Here is a 17,329-nt window from a genome sequence, read left to right on the forward strand (position 1 = left end):
AAGAGGCAGGAAGTCCTTGTTAGCTAACCAAACAGTGCAGGTTGTTGGGTTTATTGTAAAGAGATACAGCAGAGGATCTTGTAGCAATGATACTCAGTATTTGTGTCTTCAATATGTCAGTAATATAATCGGTATTGCTGCCAAATTAACAGGCCAAAGTGGTTTTGAAAGCTAGCAGACAAAACGTATGGGGCTAGCCTAACAAATAAATCATTGCTACATGATCTGTTTTATTTGCATTAAACCTACCTGCAATGTTTAAAGAAGTAAACATCGGTATGCAAATTAATATTAAGCTCCTCCCTACAAGGAAATAATGCAGTCTGGTCGATTAGGCCATGTTTGCCCTGATTTTTAAGGTAGAGCTTGAGTCTCTGCATTCATTTCTTGGACCCAGGACTCAGCATACTGAGAAACAAAATAGTGATAAAAGGATGAGCAAGCTCTTATTAACCACTCGATATTCCTATACATAACATGACATTGCATCCATTGTCCAACATGTCTGAGCAATCACAGAAAGAGGCCGGACATATGGGAATCAGTTTTTATTCCATCCCCAAAATGGCTCAGCCCCCTTAGAATAATTGGCCTCGTCCCATATACACTGTAGAATATTATATAGCCAACATATGCTTTGACATATTGGTCCACATCAGACAGTTACAACATTATTCCCTAGAAAACAGTGAGCAAGTTGGTTCAGAAAATCAGCTGAAGTTGGCCAGCTGTGCACATGATTTGAAGCAAGTCATTTGCCTGTCTACATCCATACAGCTTTTATCTTTAAAATTGAAACGAGCAAATAAAATCATATTTTAATAAATAGTAGATTGGATTTGAGTTATCAAAGAACCTAGAGCTCAACATCTGTTATTTTGCCAAACGTTAACAAAACTGGTCGTATTTGATGGTGCATCTTTCACTATCCTGTTGCAACCGGCCCTTGTATATTCATGGTTTATCTGTGGTTAACCACAAAATCTGCAATCACGGTACTAAATCAGTCAGCTATGCCCTGCCTGACCATCAATCCTTCCCTATGTGTTCTTGTCATAGTTAAGAAGAACGAGATGCCAGTGTTCTCTTGTGTGGAGATATACAGAAACTCATGAGGAGCAAGGGGTTCTGGAGGAGATCAGATGTGAAGCCAGGCTTGCTGTGAATGCTTTCAAAGGCTCAAACATTTGTGAAACTCTTGAAAAACATCACAACATGTCATATCTGCATAGGCCAAGTGGTGATCTATGGACTGTTTAAAGGGCAGTCAGTATGAACACATGAGGAACAGACACATGTAAGGTGTATCCTCTCACTGTCATCCCACAAATTCGTTTGAGCTCAAGAGTTGTGTCCAGTTGCATTAGATTGCACCCCAAAGTGGACTGTATATTGTTCTGCAACCTTTGTATACTAATTTAATGGCAACATTGACACTCTATCTAGTACATTGATTGACCCAGAGTAACCGTTTTGCACCAATCAGTGTTACCCACCTCTTGCAAAACCCTCCAGAATGTAATCACAGTTTTTCGTATAATATCATGTGGATTTGTTAAAGGCAGGGGCGTGGGGGTGATTCCACATGCTTTCTCTAAAGGGTATGCAGACAGGAATCGCCTTGCATTAGATCACTTCCAAATTCAACTGATATCACTGACTCCAAGATGTATGCATTCCTATAAACAGATCACAATAGAAAAGCCAAGTCGATGAACTGCTATTCACTGTGATTTAAGTATAGCTCATCAGGGTCTTCTACACAGAGGTGGAAATATACGACTTTAAGTGAAACTGACTTTATGTAATACACAAATATTTTAAAAGGCAATAACATATTTTATTCTCTGATAGTGAAGCAACACGATGGAGCAGCAGCCATGGAAATGCAGCCATTGAAGAGTGCGGAAGGCGGAGAGGGGGAGGACAAGGAAAAGAAAAGGGTGCACATGCCCAAGAAAGAGAAATCTGTCCTTCAAGGGAAGTTAACAAAACTGGCAGTGCAGATCGGAAAAGCAGGTGAGCATTGGAGTTTGAACTTCATCTTGCGCTCTGCCAAATAGAGAGCTAATGTAGCACCAGTAGCAAATGTTTATCTCTTAAATAGAGAGCTAATGTAGCACCAGTAGCAAATGTCTATCTCTTAAATAGAGAGCTAATGTAGCACCAGTAGCAAATGTCTATCTCTTAAATAGAGAGCTAATGTAGCACCAGTAGCAAATGTCTATCTCTTAAATAGAGAGCTAATGTAGCACCAGTAGCAAATGTCTATCTCTTAGAAAGAGAGCTAATGTAGCACCAGTAGCAAATGTCTATCTCTTAAATAGAGAGCTAATGTAGCACCAGTAGCAAATGTCTATCTCTTAAATAGAGAGCTAATGTAGCACCAGTAGCAAATGTCTATCTCTTAAATAGAGAGCTAATGTAGCACCAGTAGCAAATGTCTATCTCTTAAATAGAGAGCTAATGTAGCACCAGTAGCAAATGTCTATCTCTTAAATAGAGAGCTAATGTAGCACCAGCAGCAAATGTCTATTTCTTAAATAAAGATCTAATGTAGCACCAGTAGCAAATGTCTATCTCTTAAATAGAGAGCTAATGTAGCACCAGTAGCAAATGTCTACTCGTGAATTGTCAATCCTGTTTATGATCTTCGTGCAGACATGCGGTACATCGAAATCCTCATGGGTGAGAGTCAGAAGTACACGAAAAGTCAATACCTTATATGAATTAAACGCCAGATAGTATCCATGCCTACTTACCATGAGTAACATTGAGGAGACAATATTACTCAATTGTTGGGTATGCCCCAAAAGGGGCAAAGTACAGAGTTGGCCTACCAATCAGACTTGTATACTTCGATATGGAGGGACATAGCATCTCTAGTCTCAGAAAGTTTCAAGGATATTCCTCCCTTGGCCGCTAAGGAGCACCTTTTAATTAAATGTATAATTCGCCAGTGTGGACCCATTACATGTAGAATTACACGTAGATGGGTCCCCGCCACCAAATGTTCATCATTTGCATGGTGGAGTGCAAAAGGTGCGGGCAAAAGGCAGCATACAATCGTGTCTGCTGCCCTTTTCCCTCAATTTATGCACACTGCTATGCACATTGAGTCAATGTACATATGGCAGGTAGCATTTACAATGGATCCCTACGGAGTCCATTGACAAAGTATGAGGGGGCAAATAGTTAAGTTAACAGGGAATGAATAGTTAAGTTAACAGGGAATGTCCTTACTTAAACAATTGCATAACACAAAGGTTTGGACCATTGCCAACTGCATTCAAGTTTACGTGAAAGAAACCAAACACTAGTCTGTTTTCCAAAGCCGGGAAACAGTCTGTCCTTTGGAATAAAACCCACGTGGTTAAGGGCACAATTATTTCTAACAGAGCAAAAAGCTACTATGGGTTTTAACACCCACAGTGGCAAGGCTGTGTAGGAAGACAGAAAAGGATAGAGTTAAATTCTGAATGTCCCTTTTTCGCAACCTCTTTTATCCCTGTGTAGCGCTGCTGGGCCGCCTACAAATACAGGGGAAAGAATAACTTCTTCTAGATGTTATGCACCATTCAGCCTTGTAACTATGTGCCCAATAATCACTCTCTTCCCCTATGTGTTTGCATGGGAAGGGACAAATACCAGATCTAAAAACAGTGTTTACGTGATGGGGAGAGCGTCCATCCACTGGGTTGACTCCAAGTTTATTTGCCAGAGATTGTACGTCAAACCCCATCCACTGCTGTTAAAACAGGACTAACTCAAAGTCAGGTAAAAGGACCTCTGACGTTGTGTTCAGACCCACATAAAAAGACACACATTACAGACTTCTCCACTTGCTTTCTTTTAGATCTTGTTTGCTATAGCGTGTGGAGGGTGGTAAAAAATTGCTCATATATAGAGAGTAAATTTAGTATCTATCATTTGTAGCAATTACTGTTTACCGGTTTCAGCGGCTCATGTTAATTAAGGTCGCTTTCTTCAGGACAGTCTTTTTCTATGTATTCACACCACGGGAGTAAGAGAGCTAAGTTCTATTCCCCCATGTGTAGTTTCTGGTCAGGAAAGTGGGTAAATTAATACTTTACCAACTCCTCGGTGCGGCAGGGCTGCGACAGACAGGTGACCTGCAAAGTGGGTGTGGCTGTTTGACTCCTCAGGTATCAGACATATCCTGTCGCCGTGGTTCGAAAGTAGTTTCGAACTCCGTTGTAAAATGCATTCGCTGCTCCGTGATTGTTCTCCCCGCACCGCTTCCACCTATTTTTTGATAGCCTTTAAGTCCGCTGGACTACATAGGAATCCCCGGCATTTGCACTAATATGAAAATGCGTGCCCGCGCAAGCGCTTGAGCATTTCCATGGCCAAGAGGAAAGGAGCAGTGGCGTTCCACCCCTCCTCTCTGTCAAACAAATGAATTATAATGACCTTTGACATTAATGCATGGAGTAAATGTCTTAAGCAAGTCTTTTACGCCATGCATTTGAGTTGAAACTAATATAAAATTAGCTCTTAAGTGTTCTCATGAAGAGTAGAAATGATGACATAGAATAATCATCTACTTAAACTCGCTTCGAGAACAGAGATTGAGAATTTCCATTTGTTGGTGTGCCAAGGGAGATGACCTAGAGGTGATAGCAAACACCACCTCTGAGTTTGCCTTGGAAGGCTGGAGCTAAGCGATTGCTTAAACAGCCATTTGGGCTGGAATTTGAATTACTAGATACATTAGTCAGTTTGGTGTTTGAAATAATGGGAGCAAAGGTAACATTGCTTGGTCTGTGCAATAGCACACCTGATTTGTTCAAATGGAGGTTGAATAATGTGTTTGCCTTTCATGAGAAGGTTCTGTATACACTGCAATTCAGATGTCTGACATGTTCCTAGTGTTCCTTGGCTGGGTGATGGGTATTGTGCAATCCAACCATTTTTATCAAGATGAATTTGCAATGAGGTAGTGAATGTAGCCTATATGGTAACCACCAAAATCGAGGACTGTTGCAAGAAGGATGAGATGCCCCACAAATCTCATGAAATGTGTTCTGCTGTTAAAGTGGTGTCTCTACAAAACGTTCCATACCAATTCTGCGAGGTAGAAAACCTTGTATGTACAACGACGTTTTCAAACGAAAAAGTAGATGGGGGTTGGGTTGGAGTATTTATAAAATTGGGATACTTAGGGGGGCCCGTGGTGGGTCTCCCCCACATTTTAAAAAGAAAAGATACATTGGGCCTCATTACGAGTCCGGCGGTAACCGTGCCGGAAATTCCGGCAGGTTACCGCCAGACTCATATTACCATTTCGCCTCCGTGATTGCCGGAATCACCGGGGCATTACAACACCGGTGACCCGGTAATTCTAGAGGCAGAGTTCTGTTCTCCCATAGGACTCCATAGGAATGGGGAAGTGGAAACACCAGCACCATGCTGTAATGGTGCCAGTGTTTCCATGCCCACATGCAGGCGGGTGGTGTTAAACCAGCCAGGTCTGACTTGGCGGGAGTGACACCTCCCACCTGCAGGACTCTTAATCAGCCGGTCCGAAATGAATGGTGGTGGCGGATTTACCACCACCGTTCTTTCCGGACCGGCAGGGTCGTAATGAGGCCCATTGTTTTAAATTTCAGGTTCAACCTCGCACGTAGATCCGTTTAAGTTCCTTAATGAGAAGTGTTGATTGAACCAACAGCAAATGTTCTAACAAAACTGATTAGCTTGGACCCAAGCACTTTTGAATTAGAACACATTTCCAACAATCTACTGTGTGATGATTGTCAGTACAAGACCACTGGTGCAAGGCAAGTGCTGAGGTCTGGTGTGTTCTTTGTTGAGTCATCTATGCGGAACTGATCTACAAAGTTGAAGCATGAGAAGGCTGATTTGTTAATATGTTCCAGAAGTAGACTCATGCAGATGTTGAAGAGTATGAAGAGTACAGTCACAAGACTGGTTCCTGGTACTTCACATGGTAGCTTGCAAGTATGTGATCTGAGTGGGGCTATGGGTGTTGTTTCAGTTCTCTGGTCAGGAATGAGGGAATCCAGCATAGGGCGATTGCTATTACTTCAGTGTCCTCTAATCCTAATCCTATTAGTAGTATCTGAAGTCCGATAGTGTCAATGGTGCTTCACATTTCGGCATTGTTTAAATTATGTTCCTTAGTGTTACAAATAGTATGTAAGCTATGTGATGTATTGATTGTAGCACTAACATTTTTCATAGGAGAACATATATTAGTGCCTCTAGTGTAGTAGAAGCCTTAGTGCCTTGACACCCCTGAATATAGGTTGTGCTAAATACTATAGCATAACATTAGAAGTATTAGAATTAGTAATAATGGTAGTGGTTGAAGCAGCATCAGAAGGCGGAGCATCAGGTTGAGCTAGTTGTGTAAGTAGTACTAGTAGAAATAGGCATCTGTACCCCGGCCTTGTGCAGAAAGTTATGAAATACAACAGAGTGGGACACAAGAAACAGCATAAATGTGTGTATGAGTTGGCATTTGCAGGGTGAATGTTTCCATCTCGGGGTTGAAAGTTGCATTGTGTATGGTGTACTTGGAACCTCTGTCTGACACTATTTGCTACAACATGAGCTGGATTGTGGTGCATATTTCTAAATCCAATTGGACACTTAGCAGCCTTTTCACACCGTTCGTATCAGTAATGATTGTGAACACTCAGAACTAATTTATGTTTTATTTTTCAGGTTTGGTCATGTCTGCCATCACAGTCATCATTCTGGTGCTCTACTTTGCTGTCGAGACATTTGTTATCAGTAAGAGACCGTGGTTGACTGAGTGCACTCCCATCTACATCCAGTATTTTGTCAAGTTTTTCATCATCGGTGTCACTGTTTTAGTGGTTGCTGTGCCCGAAGGACTTCCTCTGGCAGTCACAATTTCCCTGGCTTATTCTGTAAAGGTAAACTACATAGTTTATTCCATGTTTATAAAACAAAAAATGATTAAATGTTGTATGTTACAGGTTGTGGAAAAATAACCTCGTGTTCTTGTTGCAGGTTTCTTTATTGTAGTCTTCTGGGTACACGTTGCAGGTTGTAGGACAGACTGAGATGACAGACACATTGGGCACACCACCTCATCCAGCTCCATTGCACCAACTGGATCTCAGGGACCATTCATTCAGGCAACACACTCTACCTTGCACTGAGCTCCTTGCAGGCTTGTCATGCATTCCAGGTGCACTCATTTACAGGATGCAACACATGTAGATATATCAAGTGAAGATACCTTAAGGGTGTATTAGTTCAATAAGCAAAAGCTGGTGGCATTTCGTTAGAAATACTGCAGGGGGCTGTAAAGGTGTATTTCTGTAGAGCCACCAGGAACAGTGTGTGATGCCCTTGCTTCAGAATGTGAGTATATTTTTCACATTGTTTGCTCTGAAAAAATACAAAGGCTAATATTAGCACACTATAATCTGTATAAGTACCCAGCAAAAGTCAAGCAGAATGCAACACGCATTCTGATTGGCTCTCGCTGGGTCGTTACCCGGCCGAGAATCCCTCGATAATCAGTTGGGATTCCAGCCGCCTTGTCCACGGCGCAGAGCGTGGCAGCCCCTCCTCCAATGAGGAGGCTCGAAGCGGGCCAGCCCCGCTCCGAGCCTCCCCATGGCTGAGAATCTGCCTTTGCCCCCCGCCGGGGACTCGGTAAGGGATTTTTTTCCTTCCCCTTTCCTCCCACCTCCTTGCCCTCCCCACCCCACTTACCTCCTGCCTCCTTTGTCAATGGCGGGCGGCGTGGCAGCCTCCAGATGTGTGGAGGCTTGAAGCAGGGCCATCACCACTCCGTGCCGCCACACGGCTGGAGGATACCATCATCCTCCGCCAGGGATCATGGAGCATCTTTTTTTTTTCTCTCCCTACCCCACCCCCACCTCCCAACTACACTTACCTTCTTCTCTGTCGTCTTTCTGGTGCAGACGCGCAGGGAACACTTCTGTTCCCAGCTCGTCCGCTCCGGATGGCCGCCATGGAAAGGGAAAATGGACTCCGTTTTCACTTTCCTGGCCGCCATTTTCTTGGCTGTTTCTTTTTTTTTTGTCCCAAAACGCTGCAGCATTTCGGGACGAACAAAATGCTTTTAGTGCCCCAGTCACACAGATCTTGCGGGCCGGGGTACTAATTAAGCAATATGCCCCGAGCGGCGGGGACATTAATTAGTCAGTTAATGCCCTGGGGCCTATAGGTATTGCCCCCGCCTCTCGGGGCATATTGCTTAAATATAAACAAATTGCTGTTTATTAATGTCATCCCAATCCAATGATTTTCCAACCACTGTTTTGCAAAACTTCCCACATTCCTTTGGTTAATGTTTCAATGTTTCCTCCATAAAAAGTAGTTTTAAGCTGGGTGAATATGTCAGTACATGTCTAGCTTGTCTACCTCTCTCCAGTTATCCACGTCAGTTTGCCAACAACATCCCACTCATTTCCTCTGTTAAACAACGTTTTTGAAACAATTGATAACTAAAAGAAAAAGAGCAAATCAGGTTGTCTTGAACTAATCACTTATGATATTCTCATTGCATTACTGGCTTATCCACTTCAGTGAATTACATTTTAATTACAATTTATAACTTCTAGTGCAAAAGTTGACACACAGCTGGTCTTAACTGTATGCTAATATTTCTTCTATGTTATCAGTCCCATTTATGGCAGCCACCTTCCAGAAACTCCTTCATAGGACCTGATTCACAGAAGTGATCTTTTTTTTTTTTCCATTTTGGTTTTTATTAGCATTTCTTAAGACAAACTGATGAAACTCCCCCCACAACCTCCCCTGCCCCCTCCCCGTCCTTCCCCTCTTGATCCAGGAGAAGCAGCACAGTCTGTCCCTCTCTCAGAGGTGATCCACACGTCTTAGAAGAGCCCAGTGCTCTTGACCACTTAGTCAAGGGCCACTTCAAACACTCCTCCTTTTGCCCGCCTGAGGGGTCTGATTCTCCCTGTGGGTCTATGATTCCCAACAGCGTCATGGACTTCGGTCACCATGCTCTGTGCGCTCCGTCCTTTAAATATGTTATCAATTCAGACCAGTCCATCCTGAACTTAATGTGCTCTCCTTGTATTGAGTAAGTGAGCCACTCCATAGCTAGCACCGATCATATTTTGGTGACCCACTCATGCTCTTGTTGAGGTTCTTTGGACTTCCATCTGCGTGCCAGCACTAGAACGGCCGACATCATCATGATAACATATACCTTCTGGCGGGATTTGGTGGGGATGTCTCCCAAGACTCCACCCAAGCATATCATGTCCAGCCCTCTATTCTTGCCCCCTACATTCCCCAGAGTGAGCACCACTGCCTGGTGTATTTACCCCGAGAACATGTCTAGTTTTGGGCATTCCCACCATACGTGGGCCCATGTGCCAATTCCCCCACAGCCTCTCCAGCATCCCCAGGTGGCAATTAGGTGCGTTAGTGAAGGCATGTGTGGTGTAAAGCGTGGGATGGTCGGGATTAAGAATGTTTGTCATGGTTTGGCTGCGTGAGTCTGGACAGCTGATGGGATACATCATGGCATACAGCAGAATGATGCTTAAGGTGCGTGGTGTGCCGGCGTGATAAAGTAGTGGAGCGTGGTATACTTACTGAGTATGAGATCTAAGGTACAGTTAACAGTTATGCTATTTCAGGCATGCTAAGCTGATGACACTTGAGCTATTTCAATTACGTTTGACTGAGCCAATAGGGCTATTTCATACAGGATTTATAGTTGTTGAGTCTATCTCAAAGCATATATAAGTAAGGACAATTATTGCACAACACGTTTAGCTGAGGACAATAGAGCTGTTTCAAAACAGGCTTAAATAATAAGAGTTAGGCTATTTCAGAACATACATATAAGATGATGATTTAGGCTATTTCAAAACACGAGTGACTAAAGAAAGTTTTGGCAAAAACACATTTAGCTGAGGCCAATAGGGCTATTTCAAACAAGCCTGGCTAGTACGGGTAGGTTAATTCAGAACCAGTTTGCATGACGATAATTAGGCTGTTTTAGTACACGTCTAGCTAAATAGTTTGATAGGAAATGCAGTGTTGGGAAGATGGTCTATTGCGATATATGGAGTCAATTTCCAGGGCTATTACAAACTTTACATGTAAACATAGGCTAATGTGGTATTCAGCATAATGACTGTAAGTGGCGGGTGGCGCCGCAGAGGGTTGAGCAGAACCTTGACATGTGCACTTTTTGGTTTTGATTGTTAAGATTTTCGGTTGAACAGCAGGTCGACATTCAGAAAAGAGGCACACGTTACATAGCAATACCTGAGTGTCCCGTAGCGTGGATTGTATTTGAAACAGTGTTAGGGTGCCGGTGGGCTAGAAAAGAAGTTCCACCGGTTGATTCGATATGATGAAGGGTGCCAAAGTTTCTTAGTGACCTTGACGCAGACTAAAGACAGGCAAGCGCCTTATAGAGCGCTCCTTAGTGTTGCGAGCCTGTTAACGCCTTCCGGCAGAGTCGATGGCGTTTCCGGCAGAGTCGATGGCGTTAAGCAAGGAAGTCGGCCCAATCAGCTGGCCTAACAATAATAAAACTGGCTATTTTGCGTGAAAACTTGTGGCTGCTAATGGTGGCAGCAGCTTACCCTCAGCTGGAGTGGATCACGGATGTCGGTAAAACAGCTGTGTATAGCAGCGACGGCTGATCTTCAGCCTGGATTGCCCAAGAAAGACGGGCTGCAACTCAGTGTGGCGGAAGCAGGATAGGATGGAACGTGCTTATAGATGTTGGCGAGCATCTTGCTGGGGATGATGGTAAGAGGGCTCCTGCCCTCTCACGTCCTCGGTCGTGGTGTTTGAAACATTGTTAAACATGTGATTGACCTTATATGGCAAAGATGTATTCAACAAGCTCAGCACATATATTGCTCAAGTCATATTGCATTTTGTAGCAGAGATGAAGAACGCATGCAGCAAAGACATGAAACGTAGATGGAGACAGATGTTTTTTATTTCAACATATATCACGATACAATGCTACTATCTTCCGAGCTTCGTCAGCATATGGGCAAACTAGTGTATCTAGTAAGAGGTATATCGCCTGTGATTTAACACGTATTATCTTGTAAGAGGTATATCAAATCGACATTTAGTGTGAGCATTAATGATACATAATAAGCTTTGAGTTTCCCAACATACATTGTAAGTCACTATACGTAGCTTGTCAAACACAACCTAGTGAGGCTAAAATCCATATGATTGTATTCTAAATGTCTTGCCCATCTCAGTTACTGATTATTGTCATTTTTCCCCCATGTACCCACGAGTAACATATTGAGAAAACACTTCTTATAATGCAGGGGCCTAATTTACAAAGCATTTTCCAATGGATTGCACCATTGATAACGGTTTTGTAAATCGGGCTCTATATCTCTTGCTGATACCGTGTCATTTAGGGAGCATGGAAAGTGACACATCCAGAACTGGCTTGTGTACTCTGCTTCCCATGCCATCAGGGTGCAAATACTTTACTTCACAGCTGCACATGTGGATAAGGAGCAGTGCTGCTGCAATTCCTCTAGTGGCATTTAACAAAGTGTGAGGCTAATGATAAAGTCGAAAACTAGGAACTTAAAGAACCCTCCGCAGTGTGTGTTGTCTTTTGATTGTTTGTGTTTGTTTAAAGCTAGGCGTATACTTCCGGCTGAATCCACATCTTTCAATGTCCAAATCCATTCTGCTCTATTTGTTTTAATAATTCAGACACCGAAAATTCAGACACCGATCCATAGGGTGCCATTCCAGGAACATTTGTCCAAGGCCCAGACTTATGAGCGGGCCTATAAAACACAGGCGCTTTTAAGTCTGTCACAGGTATAAAAACCGGATGGATTATGTTTTCATAGCAGCCTGGCAGCAGAAAAGAAAAAAAACAACTGTACTACCACATCCAGTAAGACTTCAAACTTTGTTTTAAACAAATGTCAACCACTCACACAAGTCAAACCCTTTTTTCAGGTGACATGTCTAAACATTGATTCATTTCCAACTTAATGCATTCACATGGGTACATTTGCCTCTATGCTTTTACATTAATCTGGCAATTTTATTTATTTATTTATTTATTTTATTTTAGTTATTTTTCAGGGAGCAATGGTAACAAGCAAAACAGAGGTACACAATGGCTGGGTGTATACAAAAATGTAAAAAAGCGAGGGGTGTAACGGCGGGCGTGTTCTATATAGAAACATGTGTATGCAAAGATGAAAATGCACAAATGCAAATGTGTAAAGACATGAATGCATGCCTGTAAAACATATGGACCTCTTCTTAGAGCCTTTTTCAAGGCTAACCATGTTTACGTTCCTCTAAGCCAGTTTCCCAAAATGGCGAATAAACACTGGTATTATTAAAGCACGCCAACATATATTGGTAAAACAGATTCGAATTTGAAGAGGGATTTGGAATCCAATGTTGGCCGTTCACCGCCGATGAGTCTTTAAATAAACAGTCAAAACTTAAAGACATGGGAATGACCACATCTGATTCAAATTTAAATGGACTGTAATGTGTGTGTATATTTTCGAATCTGCTGCCAAACAATGTTTGCAAAAGATAAAAGAGAATAGCGCTGTCTTAAGGCACGTCTGGACTATTCCAGTGGCTGTCGAATATAGATGTAATATAATAGTGTGTCATATTATTTGTAGGTAACATCAGTGGGACATACTGATATAGCAGTGCCAAACACCGCACTCACACTTATACTTTCTGGAACAATAATCAAGTGGGTTTGCGATAACACATATTTGTAATCACAAATATGTCTCACAATTTAATAGTGATCCCGTTGACTCCCACGTTTTACAAAGGAGCACACCAAAGTCGAAAATCAATTTACACTCAATATAAAACAACTCAATATTTGCTACTAATGGCAAAACATCACTGTTATAACCTGCTCTTTGGTCGTAGGGTTCACTCATCAAGGACACTCAGGATACTCAGGCCAGGTACTCTTAGTGGTTACTTTATTAGCTTCTCAGTTACAGGATCAGATGTCATCAGGTCATTGAGATATCAAGAGGATCAGGGACAAAAGCCCACTGGCTCCCACCACCCAGACTCACATATTGTAACTGCCTGGGTTACAACCAATTCAACTCCAAACATTCTCACACTCCACACTCACAGCCTACATTCTGATGATGACAGCAATCCTGGCACAGCATACATGTAAGCACAGAAGCCAACCCTAACAATCACATGTATTTGAATCACTTATTTAGAACAAGACGAGTGAAAGGTAAATTCCCAAATACTACTACACAGAGCTATGGGATTTACTAGTATACATACACATAAATGACTGCAATGAATTCCTATTCGCTAACTGAATGGTCCTTCTATGTGTATTGTAAATGTTGGAATAGATACCAATATCTGAATCGTTAATGCTCTATAAATCATTGCTAATTGGATGGAATGACAAGGATTCTCAGTCTGTTGTTTCAAGGACTCAGGCCCCCTCAACAGCATCAACTCACATGTCATTTGGATCAGGAAAAGAAGAGCACTTTAGTTTGTTGTCTATGGCATTGTACAATGCCTTGACTCATAATTTCCAACTATAGTCTAAGGTTCCCTGAGGTCTTGGGATTCACAGAGTGTATAGTAAAATGGCTCTCAACAATGCTCACACCATAGGTTTTTATTTATTTATTTTTCAAAACAGACCATACATCTTGTGCAACTGACATTTTCAGAGTCATCTATCCTTTAGACATGATTCCCCATAATGCACGTCTGAATGCTATGAAAGGGATATAGGATGCATTCAAATTCTCTAGAAAATAAGAAAAACTTTGCAGAGCATCTATGCTCACTTTGGTGCTGTCTCTCTCAAATGCAGGCAAGCATGGACCACCAGCTGGCATAAGGTAATGTTCTCTGCCTCTTTGGGCAGTGGTCCCAAGATATGGCTCTCAAGTCATTCTCAGTCTAGGCACACTCTCCTGCTCTGGCATTCTTACAGCAGTCAGTCCTCCTAGATAAGCCATTGGATTCAACCAACTCTGATCAACTGCTTGATCTGTTTCCATTCAAAGAGATGTTGGCATGCATCCAAAATCTGTGTATATTAATATTCACATTCATTAATTAATGCATGTATAAATAAATGCTTGCCAAGCCTAAACAAATACTGTGCCTCCTCAGAACTAAGGCGTCTACAATGGCCGTCTTTGGAGGTGTATACAATGTAAATCTTCGTGCCTCGTCCACTGTACCTTTTATGGTTTGAGCCCTGTGTTTTATAGCAATAGCGTTAAATAAGTTCCTAATTCTACTCTGAGATACCAGTCCTCCCTTCCTCAATCAGGCCCTACTTAGTGACATAAATCAATGGAGAGGGTCACTCCTCATTCTCAGTCAATGGATCCTTCTTATGGAATCAACTCCATCTTGCTTTGAAATCTCAGGAAGATCTTTTCCACTACATAAGAGGTCTTAAAATATATAATTTCCCAGGCTAAACAGCTGATGTTTTCTGAGGGCATTCCTTTCTGGCAATTCAGCACTAGGAAAGTGCTTTGGTGGTGACAATGGGCCTCATTCCGAGTACGGCGCTAACCAATGGCGCTATTAACGCCTTGGTTGACGCCGTACCCGGACCGGCAGCGCCTTGGTGGATGGCGGAATTACCGCCCCATTCCAAGGTTGGCGGGGCGGTAATTCCCCAATCCCCATTTACCCTTCCCCATTCCCATTCTTGCCCCATAGGGCATAATGGGAGTGGGGAAGGCGTCAATTACGCCACCGTAAATTACGGTGGCGTAATTAACATCAAGGTCCCTTAGCGCCATGGTTTTTAACACCTGCTAAAAGCAGGTGTTAAAACCACCATGGCGCAAAGGGAACTCGGAGTATGGCGGTAAGGGATTACCGCCACCGCTCTCGTTAGCGGTGGCCGCTATCCCTTACCGCCATACTCGGAATGAGGCCCAATGTACTCAGTAAAAAAAATAACATTACAACATGTTATTTTATTATCTTTGTGAGAATTAAACTGTACACCGCTGCCATTTGAATGATGTGCAGGCCCTCTGGCAGATCTGAAAGTAAGAGTAGTGGTGGGCATTGTTAGTGGGAGGAAAGGAAGAGTGCAAACAAGCTTCTGCTGTGGTGTTGGTAGTTTTAGTTCAGAAAAGCTGGTCGCTGTGTGCAGATTTATTTCTAAGCAATGTGGGTTGCTGGGTGCCCACGCTTAAGTGGGAGGTCTTGTCTGCCCTCAGCATGGAAATGCATTGTCTGTGTTGGGATTGTGTTAGTTTTGAAGAGGTGAGCTGTTTTGTTCCGTGTCTTTTGTTGGGGTTGTTATAGTTGTCTTGAAGGATGCAGTTACCTGTTTGATAAGCTATTATTTCAGGATGCATTAAAGCTAGAACAATTTGCTTTGCAGAAGTATAATCATATCGATTTAAAGACTCAAGCAAGCCATTAGCTCATGTCATAGAGATCTGGTTGTTAAAGAGTTAGGTGCCTGTTTTCAGTGAATGGTTGTGATGAAGAGAGGTGAAGGCAGTATTTTGAACTGAACCATAGTATACGTGTTTACAGGTAAATTGATTACGTTTTGAAGTGTAAAGAGGTGTTACATTTTCTGAAAAACATTAACAAGCATGCAGATTTTCCACTCAGTGAGTGCCAAATCAGAGTTTTCTGAACAAAAAAATGTGTGTGCGTGTTCCAAGATTCCAGGGATATGCATCCGTGTCTAAAATGACCTGGTAACTTTAATTCTCCTTAAAGAGAAGGGAGAATGTTCAAGCTGGTAAACAATATATTGCTAAGCAAATCTAGACAGGGATGCAGGCCAACTTTTCCATAGTAAGAATTCAGCCAGCGTTGACCACAGGGGCAAACAAGTCACTTTGCACCTTTTCACAGAATCAGACTGTACCCTACTGACTTAATTATAAGTTGGGTGGTGTGGATTAAATGTGCTGATATAACCATATAATGCCACATTCCCGCACCACCCATGTATAGGTGTGGTGGAAGTCGGAGGGTTCACCTCCAGCCATGAGCTGGAGGTCAATCCACCAGCTTTCTGCCAAATGTCAGCAGAATTACTGCCACAGAATTACTGTCATGGTAATTCTGACAAAAATGCCTCATTGAGTCCTATGGACTCAAATAAATTCAGATGTACACCACCACCACCACCAAACCGGCTATAATACCGCTGTACCAAGTGTCAATAACGGTAATACAGTGTGGTGGTATCTGGACAGATTTATCACTGAGCTACCACCAAACTCATAATGAGGGACTATTAATGTAAATATCACAATTTCAGTTGGGCTGTCAACCTCCATCTGGATCAAGGACTCAGTCAGTAACTGAGCTGTGTATACAAAACATTGCAATTCTCTTCAGAAAGGGCCATCCCAGCTCTTTGGCCAATCAGTTTAAACCATGTTATTAAACTGAGTTTTCTCACAGTGCAAATGCTTGGAAACCAACTGTCATCAATGAGATTGCAAACAGAATTCGGAAGAATTCGTTAGAAGTCTTCAAGCACATGCACATGATCATGTTTGCTATTTTATATAGAACAACGTTTCAGAGGATACATTTATTATGCTACATTTTTTTACATCAATGCTTTATTGATCTAATGTTATTCGACATATGTATAGAATATTTATGATATGTATATTTTGTATTTGCTTGAATTACTAATTACTATTTGAATATTTAGTTAAATCCTCCCACATCAAACCAAGGCTGCAGCAATGCATTTCATTGGACCACCTCTGTGAATGATCCTGAGTCTCTAATGAATATCCAAAGCCTTTCATGGTTTATTCTAGGAAAACAATCATTGTATTTGGGAGTGGGCTTGCAAATAATTAACTGTGTGGATATATTACACAGCCACGGTAGTGGCTGTGTAGTTCTGGTTAAGTTGCTAATCACATAGGAAGAGCACGTTTTGGGTGGTTTATAACTTCGCTCCCCCTAGACAAATACTCACCAAACTTTGCAAAAAAAGTATATGACCCACCCTGAATTTGTTTGCAAAGTTTGAAGTTTGGTGAGGTTTGGTTTAGGGGGGGGGCAAAGTTATAAGGGGGTCCCAAAATTTGTTTTTTTCCCATAGACTGAATGGGAAGAAAACTTTGCTCACGCCTACAGCCCAAACCGCTGGATGGATTTTCACCAAATTTGCGGGAGGAGCAGTGGCTTGGTCCGAAACCCTGCTTTTGTAAATTTGGTGAAAATCTGTCCAGTAGTTTTTTTTTAAAAGACCAAAAAGTAGGTCACCAAAAATTAGTGATAT

The 17,329-nt window shown here is 42.2% G+C and overlaps 1 protein-coding gene across 17 annotated transcripts in view; it reads left to right on the plus strand.

Moving 5' to 3' along the window:
* Nucleotides 1-17,329, plus strand: part of ATP2B2 (ATPase plasma membrane Ca2+ transporting 2) — a 2,164,916-nt gene that overhangs the window by 1,428,543 nt on the left and 719,044 nt on the right. For all 17 annotated transcript variants that reach the window (XM_069643898.1, XM_069643899.1, XM_069643906.1 and 14 more), the window contains 2 exons: nucleotides 1,855-2,019; nucleotides 6,715-6,929. In XM_069643898.1, the coding sequence (XP_069499999.1) occupies nucleotides 1,855-2,019; nucleotides 6,715-6,929 (380 nt within the window). The remainder of the gene's footprint in view (nucleotides 1-1,854; nucleotides 2,020-6,714; nucleotides 6,930-17,329) is intronic.

This window comes from Ambystoma mexicanum, chromosome 2p (genome assembly GCF_040938575.1).
Source record: "Ambystoma mexicanum isolate Mex_15411 chromosome 2p, UKY_AmexF1_1, whole genome shotgun sequence".
In the NCBI taxonomy this organism is placed as follows: Eukaryota; Metazoa; Chordata; class Amphibia; order Caudata; family Ambystomatidae; genus Ambystoma; species Ambystoma mexicanum.